This window comes from Gadus morhua, chromosome 6, assembly GCF_902167405.1.
Source record: "Gadus morhua chromosome 6, gadMor3.0, whole genome shotgun sequence".
NCBI lineage: Eukaryota > Metazoa > Chordata > Actinopteri > Gadiformes > Gadidae > Gadus > Gadus morhua.
The window spans coordinates 6835565-6854108 of record NC_044053.1 but is presented as its reverse complement, the minus strand read 5'-3'; the positions used below and the strand labels follow the sequence as shown (position 1 = coordinate 6854108).

Genomic DNA, 18544 nt, shown 5'->3' with positions numbered 1-18544 from the left:
ATCTGTAATCAACATCTAACCAGCTTAAGAAGTCAAACTGGATGTGTAACTTGGACCTGTTGGCTATTGAAGTGGTTTTTGATGTATCTTATTCTAGAAGAAATACTCAATATAGATATTTATATATTCCTTTTTGAGACTCAAACGTATTCCTATAACGTGAACAATCAGCCTACCTATAAAGTTCAAATATAAAGACTAACTGTTCTGTTTCATTGCTACTGTACTGCTAAGACAATGTTAATAAACTGTCCTCTGAAACCCCATCCTTGGATACCAAAGGACAGCATGAGCGTTATGAAAGTGGTAACCAAATCAGGTTTAACCTGTTTGTAACCTTTTCATACAACTCTACCTAGCTTCTTTGAATCATCTAGATCGATCTTAATGGAAACATATAAGAATATTCAACAACATATCTGCTGGGAGCTTAATCTTACATTTTCAAGTTGGGACAAGATATTGTGTAATATCTGTTGTGCCGTTACATGAATACAAAAACAGGCAGCTGAGTAGGAAAACAAAATCGTGAAAGGATAACCACAGCTGTATCAAGACCCAAGGGAATACTTACACCACATGCCAAGGTATTCTCCAAAGTTTGTTAGTGATATTCTTAGCGATATAGTGATGGTTTTCTAGGGATCACTCAAAGGCTTGTTTCATTGGAAAGGATCATCCGTTCCCGCCAAGTGTTGAGGAGTTGTGTGTTTTGTTTCAAGACGGGAACACACGCATCCCATGTGGGGGCATCCAGGTGCCTGAGGAGCTGAAAACACACAGAAACTTGGAAAACTGTCTTCCATTTAAAATTTATTGTGATATCAGAGTTTACAATTAAGGTGATAACAGACGTGTGCAACATGTTTTTACTAAGACAGAATGCGAAGCAACACGTTCAAATAAAAGAGCAGATTGTTTGCGTTCAATTAAGGAAAAAAAAAGAAAACAGGCACAACATATAGCAAATATAAATACAGAACATGCTTTACACCGTTGTCCAACAGAAAATCTTTTTATTTTTTGTCTCTTGTTGGGTATGCCCTTTCCCCTGGGAAGTAACACCCTTTTAAAAAAACATCTACAGTGTAACAGTTCAACAAAAAGGTATGTAGCCAGTGTCACCAAAAAGTAACCAGAAAGAGTAAACAGTTTTTATAAGCAGCAAAATGAAAAAATGAACACCTTTTTTTGCATTCCTTGTGGACTGCGTTCAAGTCGTAAGTTTTGTAGGTGTGGAAACATTCGAGAAACAAGAGGTTTTGGTACAGCGAAGTCGAAGCGCTCCCGGGCTGAGCCCCTGGAGTCTGGGGTACAACGGCCCTGCCGTGAAAACACAAACGCAGCCGCGTCTGTTTGAATCGAAGCCGCCGGAGCCGCCGGAGCCGCCAGAGCGCCCCCCCCCTGCTTCCTATTTGGTACACGCTGGCCGCGGGGGACGCCGGCCGGCGCGCTTTGCTTTGCTGTCGATCGGAAGGGATCACAAGAGGGACAAACGAGACCGTTGTGGGTAAAGGAACAAAAAAACGAAAAAAAAAGGGGAGAGGGGGGCGGTGTTGCTGGGTAAAAGGCTCTCCCTGTGTCAACGTGGGAGGCTCCAGCTCACCCCCCCCCGTCCTTACCCACTCTACCTCAGACGCCTTCAGCCAGAAGAAAGAAAAATGTAAGCAATAAAAAAAAAGGACAATCTGAGTAACTGTCTTAACTACATGACCTGGCTCTTGGCCTCACAGATTACTGGTACAGACACCGAAAAACGGCCGCGAGGAGGGAAAGCTAGGAGGATGAAATAATGGGTCGAAGGTAGAATCCAATCAGGAAACAAAGAGATAAAAAGTAAATAAAGTACTAGTAGGCGTAAGGTAACAAAACACAGTTTCATCCGCTCGCTCACGCACACTAAACACTGGCAACCCGGTCGTGCGTGCGCGCGGATGAAGCCAGAGGTAAAGGTAATAAAAGTGCTTCAAGTTGGGGAAGTAAAAGAACCAACCCTGTAGAAATATGTAGAAAAAACCTTAAATATGTTTGTTTATGTACATACAAAACTGTAACACGGGCTAATGTCTCAGCTGTTATTGTGTTGTGTTTTTTCTCTTCTCACTTTCAAGTAGGAATTATCGCCGTCTAGTCAGAAATTTCAGGATAGTCGTCACTTATATAAAATAAAATGTAAGAAAAAGAAAGGTGTGTGTTTGATTTGAATGACCTTGCCGGCAAAGTACTCATCACCACCAGGGCTGGAATTAACCATTACCACCCCCACACTACTAAGCAGGCCGAGCACCGTTAGTTACTCTTAAGGTAACCCATCCACTACAGACCATGTCCTCAACACTTACTAGCCTCAACGATAACAGTTGGAACGTTTCATAGCGGTCGGGAATTATACCATCAACATTTGTGTCACATAAAATCTGTATTATTAATAATATATAATGTATTTGCGGAATTGTAATATATTTCTATTTATATATCTAGATATATATCGATATCTATATATATGTATTTAAAGTGTATTTCTAATAGTCGTGTGTAAAAAAAGAAAAGAAAAGATAAATGGGGTAAAACCTAACGAAGGGCGGAGCATCGCTGGATTGTTGTATTGATTTTGAGAGGGCGCACCTCATATCTGCTAGGGGAAGACAAAGGCGGGATTCAGAGTTATGCAATGTGCACAACACAGAAAACATGGGGGAGATACAGAACATGGGACATTTTTTTTTTGAAGAGGCATAAGATTCATGCTGCTTAGAGGCAAACTAGAGGCAAATAGTCCATCTACAACGAAAGTGACAAGTCAGACACTGCGGTATGAGCAGGGCAGGCATAAAGTGCAAAAAGACCTACACGAATGGAAGGTGAAGGGGGGGGGGGGGAGACTGCATTCCTAATCCTAGCAACAATTTCGTCAAAGGATATAGTCATCTATTTTCAAAGGACTTTTAAAATGGGCAAGATTTGAAGTTGTGGTCACGGGTGTCCCAAGGCAAGCTGCTGTTGTCTATTTTGCAAAGAAGAAGGTGAAGTAAAGGGGAAGCAGGGAGCGAAAGCGGAGAAAGAAACTGCTTCCTATCTGACCTCCCCCCCCCCCCCCACCCCCAAGCGCTTCGTTACGTCCCGTTCATTCAAAAGCGTCTTCATTAGGTGACGGTCGGTCAGAGAGAAAAGGCCATACAAAAGCGTGCAGCACAGACTGAGCCCCTAAACGCATGAACCCAAGGCCTCCGCAAAAAAAAAGTGCAAACGAGGTGAGCGTCCTTCAAGTATGTCGCCGCGTGTCGGGTCACACAGAGCACACACGCGCGCGCGCGCGCAGACGCACACGCACACACACACACACACACACACACACACACACACACACGACTATGTACAAAGTGTGAGCGTCGGTGAACATCTGTAAGAATCCACGGACCGGTGGTCGTACAACCCCGGACCATTTCATAGTATGGTCATGTGACCCCGTCGGTTTGAGGTCCTCAGTCACCACGGCGATTCTGGGCACAGGTCAAAGTTCACCCGCCATAACTCGAAGGTTTACATATGGGCAAGTATCATGTCTTTTTTTTGTTTGTTTTTTAAACTTACAGGCCTTCTGCAAACGTGGACCAGCCACGATTGCATCCAGCTGTACACCACAGTAATGGATGATATATACGTTCATTACCATATGTATATTTATATATATTTATATAAATAACAAATACTCGATTTTTTGAGTGTGGAATAGAACCAGGAAATAAGAAGAGGGGGGAGGTCCCACAAAAGCAAACAAATAATAATAGTAATAATAATAATAGTAATAATAATATAAAACAGGGGCGGGGTCTCTTAACGAGAGCTGCTACATAATTGGACTCTATGAAACACACACGCAGTGTGTGCTCACACACACGCACAGCTCTCTCTCTCTCTCTCTCTCTCTCCCCCAAAATAACCCGAGCAATAGCAGACGGCCAGAGGGGGAGTGTGTGCAGCTACAGGAGCCGACACCAAGCCAAAAGGCAGACGAGAAGTAAAACAAATGCTAACCGGTAACATCCATCCATCGGGGGCCGTCCAAACAAGAGGGTTTTAACCGTTTTTAAAAAACAAAAGAAGATAAAGCGTAAAGTATCAACATCGCCATCAAAATAAAGCAATGAGCAGTCACCCTGCTGGCGTCTCAGTGGAGGCCTCTCTACGGCACTGACACGACAGGGGCCCGGCCCCACGTCAACGTAGAGCCGCGTTCATAGAGCAGGTCGCCACTTCACCACAGACACTCCACAGCAGCGTGGGTTTGTTAGGGAGGGAGGGGGCGGGCGGCGGTGGCGGTGGTGGATGGGCGTGTGAGGGCTGCAACAGAACACAGACACACACTCACATATCGTCATAGTAACGGGTGGAGGACTTCCTGGACCACACCTCCCCCCCCCCCCCCCCCCCTCCCCATATCCAGGTCCAGCTCCTTTTTTATCCCGAAGTCATCGTCATCACATGGTGTTTTTTTTTGTTTTTTTTCACGATGAGCGGTGTGTGGTTGTGAGTTCACATTTAAGAGGTGGAGGAGGTGTGGTGGTGGTGGTGGTGGTGGTGGTGGTGGTGGCGGTGGGAACATGATGAGCAACGGCGGCCACTCCACGCAGTTCAATTAAGAGAATTCAGAGGGGTCACGGGAGGGGGGGGGGGGCCAGTCACTCCCAGCCGTTGTCCTTGATCATGTGAGCCAGCTCGATGATGAACTTCCCCTCTTTGTACTTCTGGCTGCTCTCGAACGCGTGCTCCTGTGGAACCAACGACAGACGGCCCGACCATCAGGTGCTTTCAACCATAAACACTGAACTAATGTACACACCGGACACATAAGTGGACGGTGAACAGTAGAACAAAGGAGGACATGTTTTGGTTCAGGTAGAAAGAGCATAGTTAGGTTGAGCCTAACACAGTAAACTAGGAACCTAATGGGGCTGTAGGGTACGATTTTAGAGCTATCATGGGAGTTTCCTTTGTAAGCAATTGCGTAGCCATCCCAAAGCTGTTAGTGAGTGAAATGAAATGTGAGAATATCGGTTTCGAGACGACTGCGCCTGCCTCAAGATATGAGCCAAAGAGATTTCAGATTGGATGGTTATGACCAATCACGGCATCTCTATCGTGGTTGGGTCGAGGAATCCATCTTGCCTGTTTATCACAGGAGTGCGAAACGCAACACCTTGTCAATGGTGGTTGAATTAGGGAGAAGGCAGAGAGGCGAGTTAACGCCTCAAATCGTACCTGCAACACCTTTAAGTACTCAGACGTATACCACCAACGTACTACAAACTGACTGACCGTGAGAACGAAAACTCTGATTTTATGTTTGCAAGTATGCAATACAAAATGTCGTTGGTTTCGATGCTACAAAGAAACTGAAGAAGGGGAAAGTATCAGGCTTGCAGTATTAAAGTATCCCAAGACGGCGTGTAACGTCATTATCAGAGGGAATAAACGGGCAAAAATAGACTACTACTTTCATTTCGAGGAAAAGAAGAAAAGTGTTCTTCCTTGACCCGACGGCCCCATTTAAACACTTTAACCAGTCCGACAACCCAAGCAAGTATGCGGTAACTTTATTAGGCTTGGATCGCTGCCAGTGTGCATCTGCAGCGCCTGAAAGGAAACCACTGGGTTTTCTCCTGCTAATAAGAACTTTTTTTTTTTGCAACACATACTCTGCCTTGCAAACGAGCCCGGATTTCTGCGAGGGGCTCTCGCGGAGAGAGTGCTCCCGTGTTTGCGTTGGGTGCCTCTACCCGTCTTTGCGGACAATTATCCGGGACGGGTCGCCCCACCGCTGCCTGCCATTTAATCACCGGCGAATCCCAGGGGCTGTGAGCCAGTCTGGCAGTAGACAACCTCTGGCCACAGTAATTACCCCAACGCTAGCAGAGTTCGGCATGCAAAACGCACACACTAAATACAAAACCCAGAGCAAAAATAGTTACAACTCTGCACTGTAAGAGCACGCGCCGTAAAGGAGCTTTAATTTAAAACACAAGCTGTAAGATGTAAATCATCAACGTCATCGTGATCATCGGCACGGCTCTACGAATCACACGTCTTGTGTGACCGACCTGTTGCCCTTAGGTTCGGGGAAGTGAGGTGAACTACTCACGTATTTCCAGCCCAGGGTGGTTTTACAGTTTTCACAGTAGATGTCAGCCACGGCGTGGAGACCTGTGAGGAGAACCCGCTCCTCTGCAGGCCCACAGCCCACGTTCACCCTGTTGGGGAGGAGGAGGAGGAGGAGGAGGAGGAGGAGGAGGAGGAGGAGGAGGAGGACACATTGGTCAGGGTGAGATTGCCATATTTACATATTGAGATTATTTTTCTTTTGTAAATAGCTCTAGTCTGAATGCGCTGCCATGGTTATCTTTGTTGCCTTCTAGGGTTTATAGCGCAGTGCAACAACAACTGTTTATTAAAAAATTGAATTATAATAATTGCACGTCTTGAAGACAAATGCACCCCATTCCCAGATCAACAATAGTCGGGTAATGCAACTTCCTGTTCCTGTACTTTTAACATTCCCTTGGTTTTACTCTTTTCTGAAGCAGCACCAACATGGTCCATCTATATTTACTTGACTAGCTGCATCTATCTATACCATATACTATACCTGTGTTTCTCCTGCTGTTTAATGATATTCTCGCTAAGCATTAACTTTCTGTGACAATCTCCCTCAATGATTGCTTTTCTTGCTCATGCACTCAGCCTTTATTTGTTTTGGCAAGGAACACAATTGTGTTTATTTCTTTTAAGAACACTTACACAGAGTTGAAGAGATAGGCCCTCCCCTGGCTGCCTTGGAAAGACTGAAAGAGAGAAGAGAGAAGAGTTGCAACTACAGGTGAGAACAGGTGACTTGAAGGGAGGCGTTTACTCTGGCAGCATGCAAAGATGTTGCAAATATAAGTCTCAGATGCAACCTCCCAGCCATATCATTGATCTGCACATTTTGATGTGTCACACAAACACGTTCAGTGAAAAGCGTTAACGTTTTCTGGACCTGCGGCAAGACATGACTCATCGGTTCCACTGACTGGGTACCGATTCAAACCAAAAAGACGGGGCCTCAGCTGCAGAGCATCGGTCAACAACATTATACGATTATGCAGAAGAACATGACCCGTTGAGACAAGGTTATAATCGGACATCTATTTTTTCTTTTCTTTTTTTCTGCTATACAATTTTAATTGTAGGCAATTTTACAAAATCAAAACCAAAACTATCAACACAAGCTGAGGCATGCTGCATACAGTATGCAGCCCACGTCTTGTGATTCTGGCCCTGCTTGTTTTCTGAAGTGATACGGTCCTATCCGGCTTGTTTGTATAGCCAGATGCCACGCCGTCTATGTAAGCAATAGCCCAGCGTCTTGTTTAATTTGGTGGTCTGTCTAGTGTTTTACTGATACTGCTATATTAGTATATTATCCCAAACAACATTACACTGGGGAAGAAAAGTGACATCATAGTTCAGCAATTCACATTATTAGATATTCTTGCCTACAATTTGTAATGCATACAATTTGCCCAATCCAACTGCATACCCATTACCCAAACAGAATATTACTGCTGCAAAACCAAGGTCTGTCCTTTCCATCCACTCAAAATCCCCCATGTTCATGGTCACATAGAAACAATGTCAACGTTTCGGTTTACTACCAAGGCATCCGCCTCCTCTACGAGGGCTCTTGAGAACACACGCTAGCTTAAGGCGAGCGTTTCCGTAAAGGTGCGCCTTTGTACGCTGCGTATTCTGAATGCCGCCGCTCTGCTCTTCCAGGGTGGTTAATACCTTAAGCCTGTCAGCGTGTCCTTCATGGGCCCTTAAAGGGACATGAGGGAAGCTAGGCCTGTCTCTCCACCCTGTCTCTCCACCCGTCATCCTTGACCGGTGGCAGAGAGACAGGGTGTCACAAGCTAGCTTCCCCCAATCGGCTTTGCTTTTTCCATTGCAAATGAGCGGCACGGATGAGGCCGTGCAGGGTGCTAAGCTAGCTAATGCTACCAAATAGGGGCTGCATCTGCCTGCTCCACCGCCGCGGTAGCACTTTAACAGTCTCCACAGGAGGAGGGCTTCTCTATGTTAGAGGGAGGGTTCTTCCATATCCAATTTGGTGTACTGCAGCATTGGGATTGAATCAAACCGTTTTTGATTTTAAGGAACCAAGAAGGGTGTGTAGGCCAAGAACACTTTGCACATGCCCCGTGGGAATGGAGAACACAAAATAAGTTCCTGAACTTTTTATTATGTATGTACGAACAGGGGTTTCACTGTATGTGGCTTTGGTTAAAGTGTCTCTGTGGTTGGGTTCGCAATGCCATGTGTAGTAAATGGACTGCATTTATATAGTGTTGAGTTTAATTTGAACAAAGTCAAAGACTTAGGCTTAAAGATGGGAGCAATGAAACTATAGGTCAAAGTGGACAACCACTCCACTACATTTTGTATGTGCCTTATATTGACCTTAAGGTTAAATATCCTAAATTCTAGAGATGTTCAAAATGTACTGGATCTGCTTAATTCAACATCTGGTGAACTTTCTCTGTCAATGTAAACAATAAAAAAAATAAAAAAATAATAATCCTAATAAATGGAACAACAGCGCACACTCTTCTGGTCCCCAAAACGTGAGACTTATACACTGAAGTGCATAAATCGGAATAGTGAGTAGTGGCGCGCTTGGCCGTCATCCATCTACAGTAATGTGCTTTTTGGCAAGACCTCCAAATCCTGTTGGATCCAGTGGTGGTCTTTAGCCAACCAATCACTCCAACATATGCTTTATATACGGCCCAGCCCAGGAGCTCCAGTCCATCTCTAAGCCCTTGGCCCCCATCCAGCCCTGCTCCTCCATCACCCGGGGAGCATTCCCCTTTCCACATTCTCACGTACGATGCAGTTGGTGTGTTCTTTGACAAAACAAGAAAAAAAATCGGAAAAGATTGAAATGGAAATATGTGACACATCCCGCTCTGCTCTGACATCCCCCAAGGAACATTCCTATTTCAAATTGATATCAACTTTTTTATACACGATGCATCTGTTGTGTTTACTAAAGGGAACAAATAACTCATTTTAGGAAAAGACTGCGAAGGGAGGATATTTGCTTGGCGTCTAGGTGGTGTAAAAATACAAATCTGAATCGAGTCCAACAGCAGGAGATGGCGCACCCAACATTTCTGGCACCCGGTTCTCCCACGCGTCTCATAAAAGGGCAACTAATGTGTCTCTCAATCAGTGGAGCCGCTTTACTTTGTGAAACTGCCCTACAGGCACAAATTAAAACCAAAGCCTGATATGTAAAAAAAACCAGAAAGGCACCCACAAAACTTTACATATAATATGCAAATCAGGGAGGTGAGAGATTTAAAACTAGGGTTTTTAAACAAACACAAACCTCAGTAATAACTTGCCTCTATTTAGCTTGAATGGGGGTGGGAGAGTGGCCAGTCAAAATTCAGAGTCAAAGCCACAGCGTTGGGTGAGGGTAGACGGCTTTACACGCGGGGTACGGCGTGAGGAAAACACTGTCGCCATCCGTTTGTTTGTTTGAGTGATGTCCCTCGGAGAAACACCAAGGATGAGTCACTTAAGGACTGGAGAGGAGGGGGTCGTCTGTTGCCCTGTGTGTGCGTGTGCGCATGTCCTTATATAAGCGTGTGTCCATACATGGTTGCATGTGTGCGTGTGTCCGTTCATGCAGTTTGTTACCTCGTCCACACATGAGTATGTGTCACTGCACGACGTGTGTCTTTGTGTGTTTATGCGCGTCTGTGCTCTACTGTGTATCCTTGCGTTAGTGTCTGTGTATGTGTTTGCGTGTGTTTATGTTTTTATATGCTTAAGTGTGTATCCTTGCATTAGTGTCTGTGCATTTGTGCATGACATGTGGGTGCGTGCGTGCGTGCGTGTGCTCGAGTGTGTATCCTTGCATTAGTGTCCGTGAGTGCGTGCGTGCGTGCGTGCGCAGTTGGGCCGTTGCCTCCCTCTCTCTTGGCCTGCTCCACAGGTTAATCTCCCCTCTCTCTGCACCTCTGCATCTTGCCAAGCACTGAAGGTCTTCAGCCCCAGTGCCCTACGTGTGAGCCATCACACGCTACATTGTTGAAGCCATAATAACCAATAATGCAATTACACCCCCGCACATCCGTTGCCATGTCCTTCAACCGCCAACGTCATAATAATCACCACTGAACATGTGAACGGCGACATGTCCGTCCGTCCGTCCGTCCGTCCGCCCCCCCCCCCCCCCCCCCCCAACACACACACACACACACACACACACACACACACACACACACACACACACACACACACACACACACACACACACACACACACACACACACACACACACACACACACACACACACACTTGGCTGCGTGTAGTGGAAAACACCCATCCGGGTGTCGTCTTCTTACCAAGTAACGTAATCGGCTTACAGGGGTTGGTGTGCTGGAGCGAGGCAATGGCGTCCCACTCCACCGCACAAAGGCGTGAACCTCAGGGGACCAGCGGCAGGTTCCACAGGGGGAGCTAACACTTAGGGGTTCCCCATACACCCTGATGGGGCGAATATCAGTGGTGGTTATAAGATCTAAAGGATCAAATGTTCCGCCACATGTTAGGGCCCACTGGGAATCTAGAGCAGACCAGTTGACCGTCAGCGGGAATGTTGCAATCCAATCCAATTACACTTGAAGTGGATGCAAGGGCTAATGAGGTTGTTTGTCCAAAAGGGAACACGAGGTGTTTGCCCGATTGGCCTTCTCACCTAGCGACCATCTGGGTTCCATCTGGGTTCAGTTCTAATTGCTAGCTGGATAGCTAGCATTTGGAAAAATAACTTCAATCATAAGATAGAATAATCATAAGCCAATGCAAACCAGATAAAGGTGATTCAAATAGACTGTGGGGCTCCGCCAATATATGCATGCCTTCTCTGCTACAATTAATCAAATCACTTAGCTTTGCATTTAGGCTCTAAAGCGCAACTGGTTCCCCTGCATTCCAGCCCAAGCAGAGCCGTGGAGAACAATGAGGCGTGTCACCAAATTAACCAGGAACCACAACGGCAAAAACAAGGCCTTAAATGTCCTCTTCTCCGCCTCCCCAGCTGAATCCACCGGAGCGTCCCAATTCACACTTTGTACTGTATCCCCAAACGTTGCCACCTTTGAACCTCTAAATGTCCTGGTGGGCAAGGTGTATGTACCCGGTTGTGTATACCAATGGCTTTCTGGAAATCTTGGTAACCATAGTGATCTGGTGCTACTGTACTATATGATTATATTGACCCCATTAGCAGGAAGATCCCCAGGCATCCAAGCTTCTGGGGCCAATAGATCACTACAGGGAGATCTCCTGATTCCCCTCATAACTTATCAGCTGACTGGTTTGGACAGATTGCTAGTCGGTCTCAGTATAAGGGATGCATTCAGTCTCTTCCTTATTGGGGTTAACTCCTCTATATTGGGGTTATCTCCCCAATCAATGGCCAGGAATATCGAACGGGTGTTTGAGTACAGTTTGAACCAAAAAAGGTCCAACCACATGTATTTGTCCAACCACCTGTTTAAAAGATAGTCAAGACTACACCGTATATCAAGAAAATTTATTCCAGTCTATTCCAGGTGGGGATAGGAGAAGATAGTACATCAAGCTCAAGCTTTTGTCAATATAGCTCACAGGCGCTTGACGTTAACGGAAAAAGACTTTGCAAAATCCGTAGACCGACTGGTCTGGACTTGGTCTGGACTGGTCTGGACTGGTCTGGACTGGTCTGAAAGGAGCTGTGCTTCTCCAGATGTGCCATAGGAATTACGCAGCAATAGACATCTGTCTGTTTCAAAAGGATTGGATGACGCCGGTTTAAATGAAATCAAATGTCTCTACAATTGTTAAAAGTCCATTTGAGGGTCTTATTTGATAAAATCGTAAAAGCCTTAACGTTAACAGAGCATGACATCATGTACACGCACTTCAGATTGACTTTCATTGTATCACTGGTTTATTTAACTCGATAATGGTCTTAACTCAAAAGTCAAAACGGCAGAAGAAGTCATCTTGAAAGGACACAATCATGCACATATTTATACCAGCATACGCCCAATATGACCACACGAGCATAATATATATTTTTTTTACAATAGAATGACTTATTTGCATCAATAGCATCTTCTTAACAGATCATCAACAGATCTCTAAAGAATCAAACCTTGCTGAGCTGCCATACCTTTGAGATGAGCTCATCGTGGTTGGCCAGGTGTGCGCGGCAGTGGATGCAGCTGTAGGTACGGTGGCAGCTGGGCAGGTAAGCCTGGAAGGTCTTCGACTTGGTCATCTTCACCATGTCAATGGGGCAGGGCTCCTGGCTGCCGTCCGGGCTGGTGCTGGGGGAGTTGCAGCTCTGCTGGACTTGCTGACAGAAGAAACACTGGAAGATGCAAGCCAAAGCCGTCGTTGTTGTGGAGTGGGTGTGTGGCACACTCCACACAGACACCACGGGAGAAAATCAAACCTGAGGGGGGAGGAGGGGGGAAGAGAGGTGCAGGTCTTTGAATGGTCTCGTCCCGCTTTAATCTGCAGCATTAATACTTTGATGCTGTTTTCAAAGCCAGGTTGCTAATTCGCTCCATCATGCTGTCATTCGATACCAATTGCATGCTGTTAGCTACCAAGTTGTGAGGGTAGCTTCAACTGTGCACCCTGCCACCATATATATATATATATATATATAAAGCACCAATACGTACATTAAATTAAACACAAGTCTATATATATGTACCGACACTTTCCTTCATTCTGTGCTGTGGCTTCAGGATTAAATCCCCACCCCAACACACACCCACACTTAAGTGGAATGCTGGCTGCTGAATAAATCCATTTACAAACAACTTTCCAAATAATGCACCCATTTACCTCAATACACTTGTCATTGAACACCATGCAACCCGGCCTGTAGCCCCACCATTAACTGTGTGTTTGCATAAAGATTATCTGGAAGCTGCACATTAAGATCAGATACCCCTGTCCCTTGCAAAACAGCGCGCTGATTGCCTAAGTCACACGTACAAAACCGAGAGCACAGACCTAGCCCTTGAAATTAGTGTTGGCAAGTGAGATAATAACTGCACCCATATGTTTGGGTGATTATGGTGTGCTGGAGGTGCCTGTGAGCAGGAACAGTGTTGGGTCTGTACAGACAGCCGAGCCGGCAGCCAGGTGACTCAGGAGCCAAGCAGCCCATAGGGTTCAGTCAGGCAGCATACCAACGTTTGAGACCCGTTCACTTGTATTCACTTTAACTATTTCTCCGTTGTCAGCTCTGTGTTTGACTCACAGAGTGTGTAGAACTACTGTATGATGGTCTACTATAGGTGGAGAACCAACCTGCTAGCCAGTATTGTGTAGCATGTCAATTTGGGTCTAAGTGAATGCATTTCGATTAGTAATGCATTCACGGGCCTCCACCAGAGTTTCCTCTGGCTTCGCCCTGCCAAGGCATAGATCTACTAAAGGTGATCTTTAAAAACACAAAATGACTGTCATATATTACAAAGCACCAGATATCTCGATCCAACTTTATTGTTTAACGACACCAAAAGCTATTCAAGTGGGTGATTTTGGCTTCAGGTGCAAGAAAAGAAGTCAAATATTCAGAGCAAATTCTGTTTAAAAGCAATGATAGCAAACAAAAAATAGACAGAGCATTCTCAGAGAGAACATTGGATTGAGAACATTGATTTTATTACAAATAGCCCTAAGTGATAGAACACATATTCTGATGTTTTTATACTCCAAGTTGCTGTTTTCCTTTGTCAAACTGTTAACAGTGTCTTGTTTCAACACCTCAGCACCCAGAAGTTGTGGGTGTGGGTACAAAAAAATTGATAATAATGTGCAAAAAGGATGGCATTTTAAATGCATCAACTCTGGGTTTCGTACACTTTGTTAAAAACAACTACAGGTCAGGCAAGGGCTCAGGCTTTTATTTGGACGAAAATAACATACACATAATGACATGCGGACAACTTTTAACTTTCCAATTTGAAGCTGGGTGCTTTCACAGGAAAGCAGTGGCGGCCCGAGAGCAGCCAGAAGGCAGCAGTGTGAACAAAGGAGCTTCCGCACGGCACACCAGGAAGCAGCCAGCCACCACCAGTATCACACTGCTGAGGAGGACTACACGTCAAGGGGACCAATATTCTCATTATGGGCCATTTCCATAACCGACCAGGGAGAGTTTAGACTTCACATTATACAACTGTGATTCGAACCACTGCAACCGTACCACAAATGTGGTCTACTCATAGCATGCAGTTGGTCTGTGGAAAGGTAAACACACTCACAAGAGACAACATACTGGTATGGCGCCCCCATCGCCACAAAAGAAACTGACAGATTGTTATGACGCACACCGTGTATTTTCTCTCTCTCTGTGTATTTTCTCTCTCTGTGTGTGTGTGTGTGTGTGTGTGTGTGTGTGTGTGTGTGTGTGTGTGTGTGTGTGTGTGTGTGTGTGTGTGTGTGTGGAAGACAAGTAAAGTCTGTTGCACTTCTTTGTTCTTGTCTCGACAGACACACAAAAAAAACAACACCTGATCTTACTTTGTCTGAACACATGGGTGTTAGACTGTAGGGTTTCTCGACTGAGTAGACGTGGCTTTATCACTTGGCAACAAGTCAATTTGGGAATTGGATTACATCTTCTTAGCCGTCTACATTATTCACGTCTGCAAGTAATTCGGTGGTTGCACAGCAGAGTATTGCTCCAAGCAGAAGTGCCATTAAAAAGCCAGCCCATCCAAAACAAAGACGGCACCGCGTGTCCTGGTAACCGAGATGGGAAGGCGGCCCAACAATAGATACAACTGTCTCAACAAACAAAGAAAGGACAAAAATAACTTTTTTTTTTACATACTCGATTCGATCTGAACGTCCGTAGTCGCACAATTACTTCGGATCAAATAAGCGATACGAGCGTCGCCAACCAAGAAACCCCATTATTTATCATTTAACGTTAAATTATGATCGACACTCGCTAGAGGAAGAAGTGACAACCTTATGTTGTTCTCGGGTGATGTTGGCTTATCCCTGCTCAACTCAAAACATACACGGGTCCAAACGTTAAAAGATGATTTATTGGAAAATAGATCTGATCCATAAGTAGGCTACTCACCACCAGAATCGGATTTGACCACAACGCTGCTTGTTATTAAGTGTCTGTTGGTGGGTTTTATAATGACGATGTTCATAGCATTGCTGTAGTCTCCGTATTACTGTTAACTTGTTGCACGGCTCGCAGGGTGGATAATGTCGCCAGGTGAGAAGTTGGGTCTTGAGATGTGGAGGACTATCGTATCCCCAAGTCTTTGTTGTTCCTTTTGTGTTCGTGACAGACTGGCTGGTTACTTTGATGATATGGAGACGTCACCGTGGGGAAGAGCCAACGTTTGACTGACACCATCGGCGTCCAATCAGCGACCGTATCGCTCGGGGGAAGGGGAACGCAAATAGACACCCGGATGTGTAAATAAATACAAGGAATTTGATGCATTTGAGGGGTATTAATAATTGCATTTCTACTGTATGCGGTGATCAATCAGAAATGTCATGTGTCCCTACAATGTTCATGGCCAGCCAGCTTGCTCTGTGAGTGTGCTCGTTTTCATCAGGGTCTATATGAATTCACCTATAATACAAAAGACTAATTCATTAGGGAATTATGAAATGCAGCGTCTTTTATACGAAAACACAATATTCCCACTGTTATAAAAGTAGGTCAGTATATTTCCCACTTTGTGTATAGTGGTCAAGACACTACTTGTGCTCGGCGTGTAAAATAAACCCTAAGAGCTTCAGGATATTGCAATCATAATTTATGGCATTGGACACGTACTTTTGAAACATTAAGAACTGTGCACAGAAATATTTGAAAGCCATCACGCTGGCTGCCACTGTCCTGATATCGAGGATTAGCTGTCATGTTCCCTCAATCTGCAATAAGTTGTTATTTGAAATGCCAACGAACCCCAAACACTCAAACACACAAATATATGCTATGTATCGAATACATTTTTCCACCAGTTCATATTACACAGCTCAATTGACCAATCAACACACCCAATAAGCCACATTGTCCGGGCATATACATTATAGGCCTATCTATGCATGCATTTGTGCACCAAAGCAAAACACAGTGGGAAGTTAAGGCGTTCAGCATGTGTAATTGGCGTAATACTCACTGGCAACAGCCTTTTCCTTTCAAGAAGGGGAAGAAAACACTTCCCCGATGTTGTCTCTCAGAGCATTCATAAATATCCCCGTGCCATGGTTCAGAAAGGTTGTTGACACCGTTCCTGGTTTTACCCCTTCACTGTTCGGATCGTTTCGAGTCCCATAAAGTCTCCAAAAATACATGCGTAGTATTGTTATTCCTGCACAAGCCGCGCTAGATCCACCAATTGGTTTAGTGCAAGAGGTGTTGGGAGCCTATAGCTGCGCAGGCTGCATTAGTTAACTGTGCACGTTGGAACTGCACTAGGTTAAATTATGGGAGATTTAAGGTCATTTGGTGCGCTTGTATCTTGTCATTATACCTAATCTTGCATAGACTAACCTAAACCTACAGGAATCGTATCAATTCACCATCTTCATTGACAGTGAATAAATCACGAAACGTTTATCGAAAAAAACAAAAACGAAAGGGCTATTGTGTAACGATCGTTATCTAACACTAACCTAAAGATGTGAGTGTATGAACTTCATAACGCAATTCTGTAATATTCTGTTGAAGCCACCAAGGATAAACAGCCCCCCTCCTCTCCAGTTCTGATGACCAATAGTTACAAAGATTATCTGCCTCAAACCAATCCCCTGCCAAACAAGGACAGCCCAGAGATCTTAAAACCAATCATCGTAGCTTTCTAAGGTAAAAGACAGGACGGCGCGCTCCCGCCGACAGGGATTGTTTTCGACCAGGCGCGTATCCGCGGTAGACACGTGCCAACAACAGAAGCGCACACTGCGCACGTTTGAGCGCATTGGTAAAGCAAGGGGCCATGTGAAGCAGTAAACAAGAGCACGACGAAAGGAAGAAATAATGGGAATTCCTCATTATACATCCATTGTATGATAGTAAATATTTTTATATCGTCTTTACTGTAGTATAGCCGGCCAAAGGAATTTTATCTCGCACCTAGCTTGAAATATTAGGATAGGCAGGAGACTGCAGTAACTCTCTACTTCTTTACTGCTACACTAGCGCCCTCTAACGGAGGAGAAGAGAAGAAGTTACCATCAATATACTATGGAATCATATTCTATGGATGTTGCCCAAATGTATACTAATTAGTTGAGTGCTGCATGCAGCGCTCAACTATTGTTCTTCTTAGGTTTTATTCTTTCTTTCTTCTTCTTCTTTATAATTTTCTACAAAGTTTGGGGCCTATCGCCTTCCTCAAATTTTAAAATGTTCAGATTAGCTTGGAATAGTGCAGATATCTAAAATATCGCAAGTTGGACCTCTGGCGCCCTCCGAGGCTCCTAGGTCCTTTGCGGCTTCCTCCATCTACTTCGCCACCTTTTTAAATAAATTGCAGTCTCTCATTTTCCGACGACAATATAATAATAAAATAATAATACATTCAATTTAGAGGCGCCTTTCAAGACACCCAAGGTCACCTTACAGAGCATATAGTCATCATACATTTTTTAAAAAGCAAGACATTGTGGAAAAAAAATAAATAAAATAAAATAAATAAATAAACATAAGCAATAAGAAATAAATAAAAAAAAAACAATCAAAACAGTGATCAGTTAGACGTTGTGTGCGAGTTTGAACAAGTGAGTTTTGAGTTGTGACTTGAAGGTTGAAATGGTGTCTGACTGTTTTATGTGTGGGGGGAGGGAGTTCCAGAGCCTGGGTGCTGAACAGCTGAATGACCGGGCACCCATTGAAGTGAGTCGTGATGTGGGGATACATAGTAGTCCAGCAGAGGTTGAGCGGAGGGAGCGGGAGGGAGTGTATTCTTGGAGGAGGTCGCAGAGATAACTGGGGGCTAGGTTGTGGAGAGCTTTGTAGGTGAGGAGTAGGGTTTTGTATTGGATGCGGTAGTGTACTGGGAGCCAGTGAAGTTGAATGAGGACAGGGCAGGACAATATGACTGTCTCCTTATACTTCCGGATCACGGCCCCCGGGAAAAATCTCGAGCATGCGCGGAATGCAAAATCCGATTCCATGCGACCCGACCCGATAGGCTACATGCACACTTAATTCGTCTAACAATCGAATAATCTAGGTGTCCTAATTAGACTATGAGTAACTCGATTCGATTCGATTATAGTGTGACTAAGGTGTATACATGCATCTTCATAATCCAGTCATAGTTGGACTAACCCAATAATTCGATTTTCCTGAGGGTCATGTAAACGCACTGTGGGGGTTTGTTTGTCTATGGGCGGGTTAGCATTGCTGTGTGTGTTGAGTTATTGTTCCCGACATCGTCA

At 44.8% G+C, this 18544-nt stretch overlaps 1 protein-coding gene across 2 annotated transcripts; it reads right to left on the bottom strand.

The window, feature by feature from the left end:
• Positions 1 to 793: 793 nt before the first annotated feature.
• Positions 794 to 16936, bottom strand: LOC115546071 (protein yippee-like 1). Of its 2 annotated transcripts, none has more exons than XM_030359719.1 (5): positions 16282 to 16936; positions 12270 to 12554; positions 6796 to 6839; positions 6140 to 6248; positions 794 to 4769 (listed from the first exon to the last, which is right to left on the bottom strand). In XM_030359719.1, exons 2-5 carry the CDS (start codon positions 12384 to 12386, stop codon positions 4680 to 4682), a joined length of 360 nt encoding a protein of 119 aa, XP_030215579.1. In that variant the 5' UTR covers positions 12387 to 12554; positions 16282 to 16936; the 3' UTR covers positions 794 to 4679. The 2 variants fall into 2 exon arrangements, with proteins under 2 accessions (XP_030215579.1, XP_030215577.1); XM_030359717.1 differs by lacking the exon at positions 16282 to 16936 and adding an exon at positions 15216 to 16243.
• Between the last annotated feature and the right edge of the window lie 1608 nt (positions 16937 to 18544).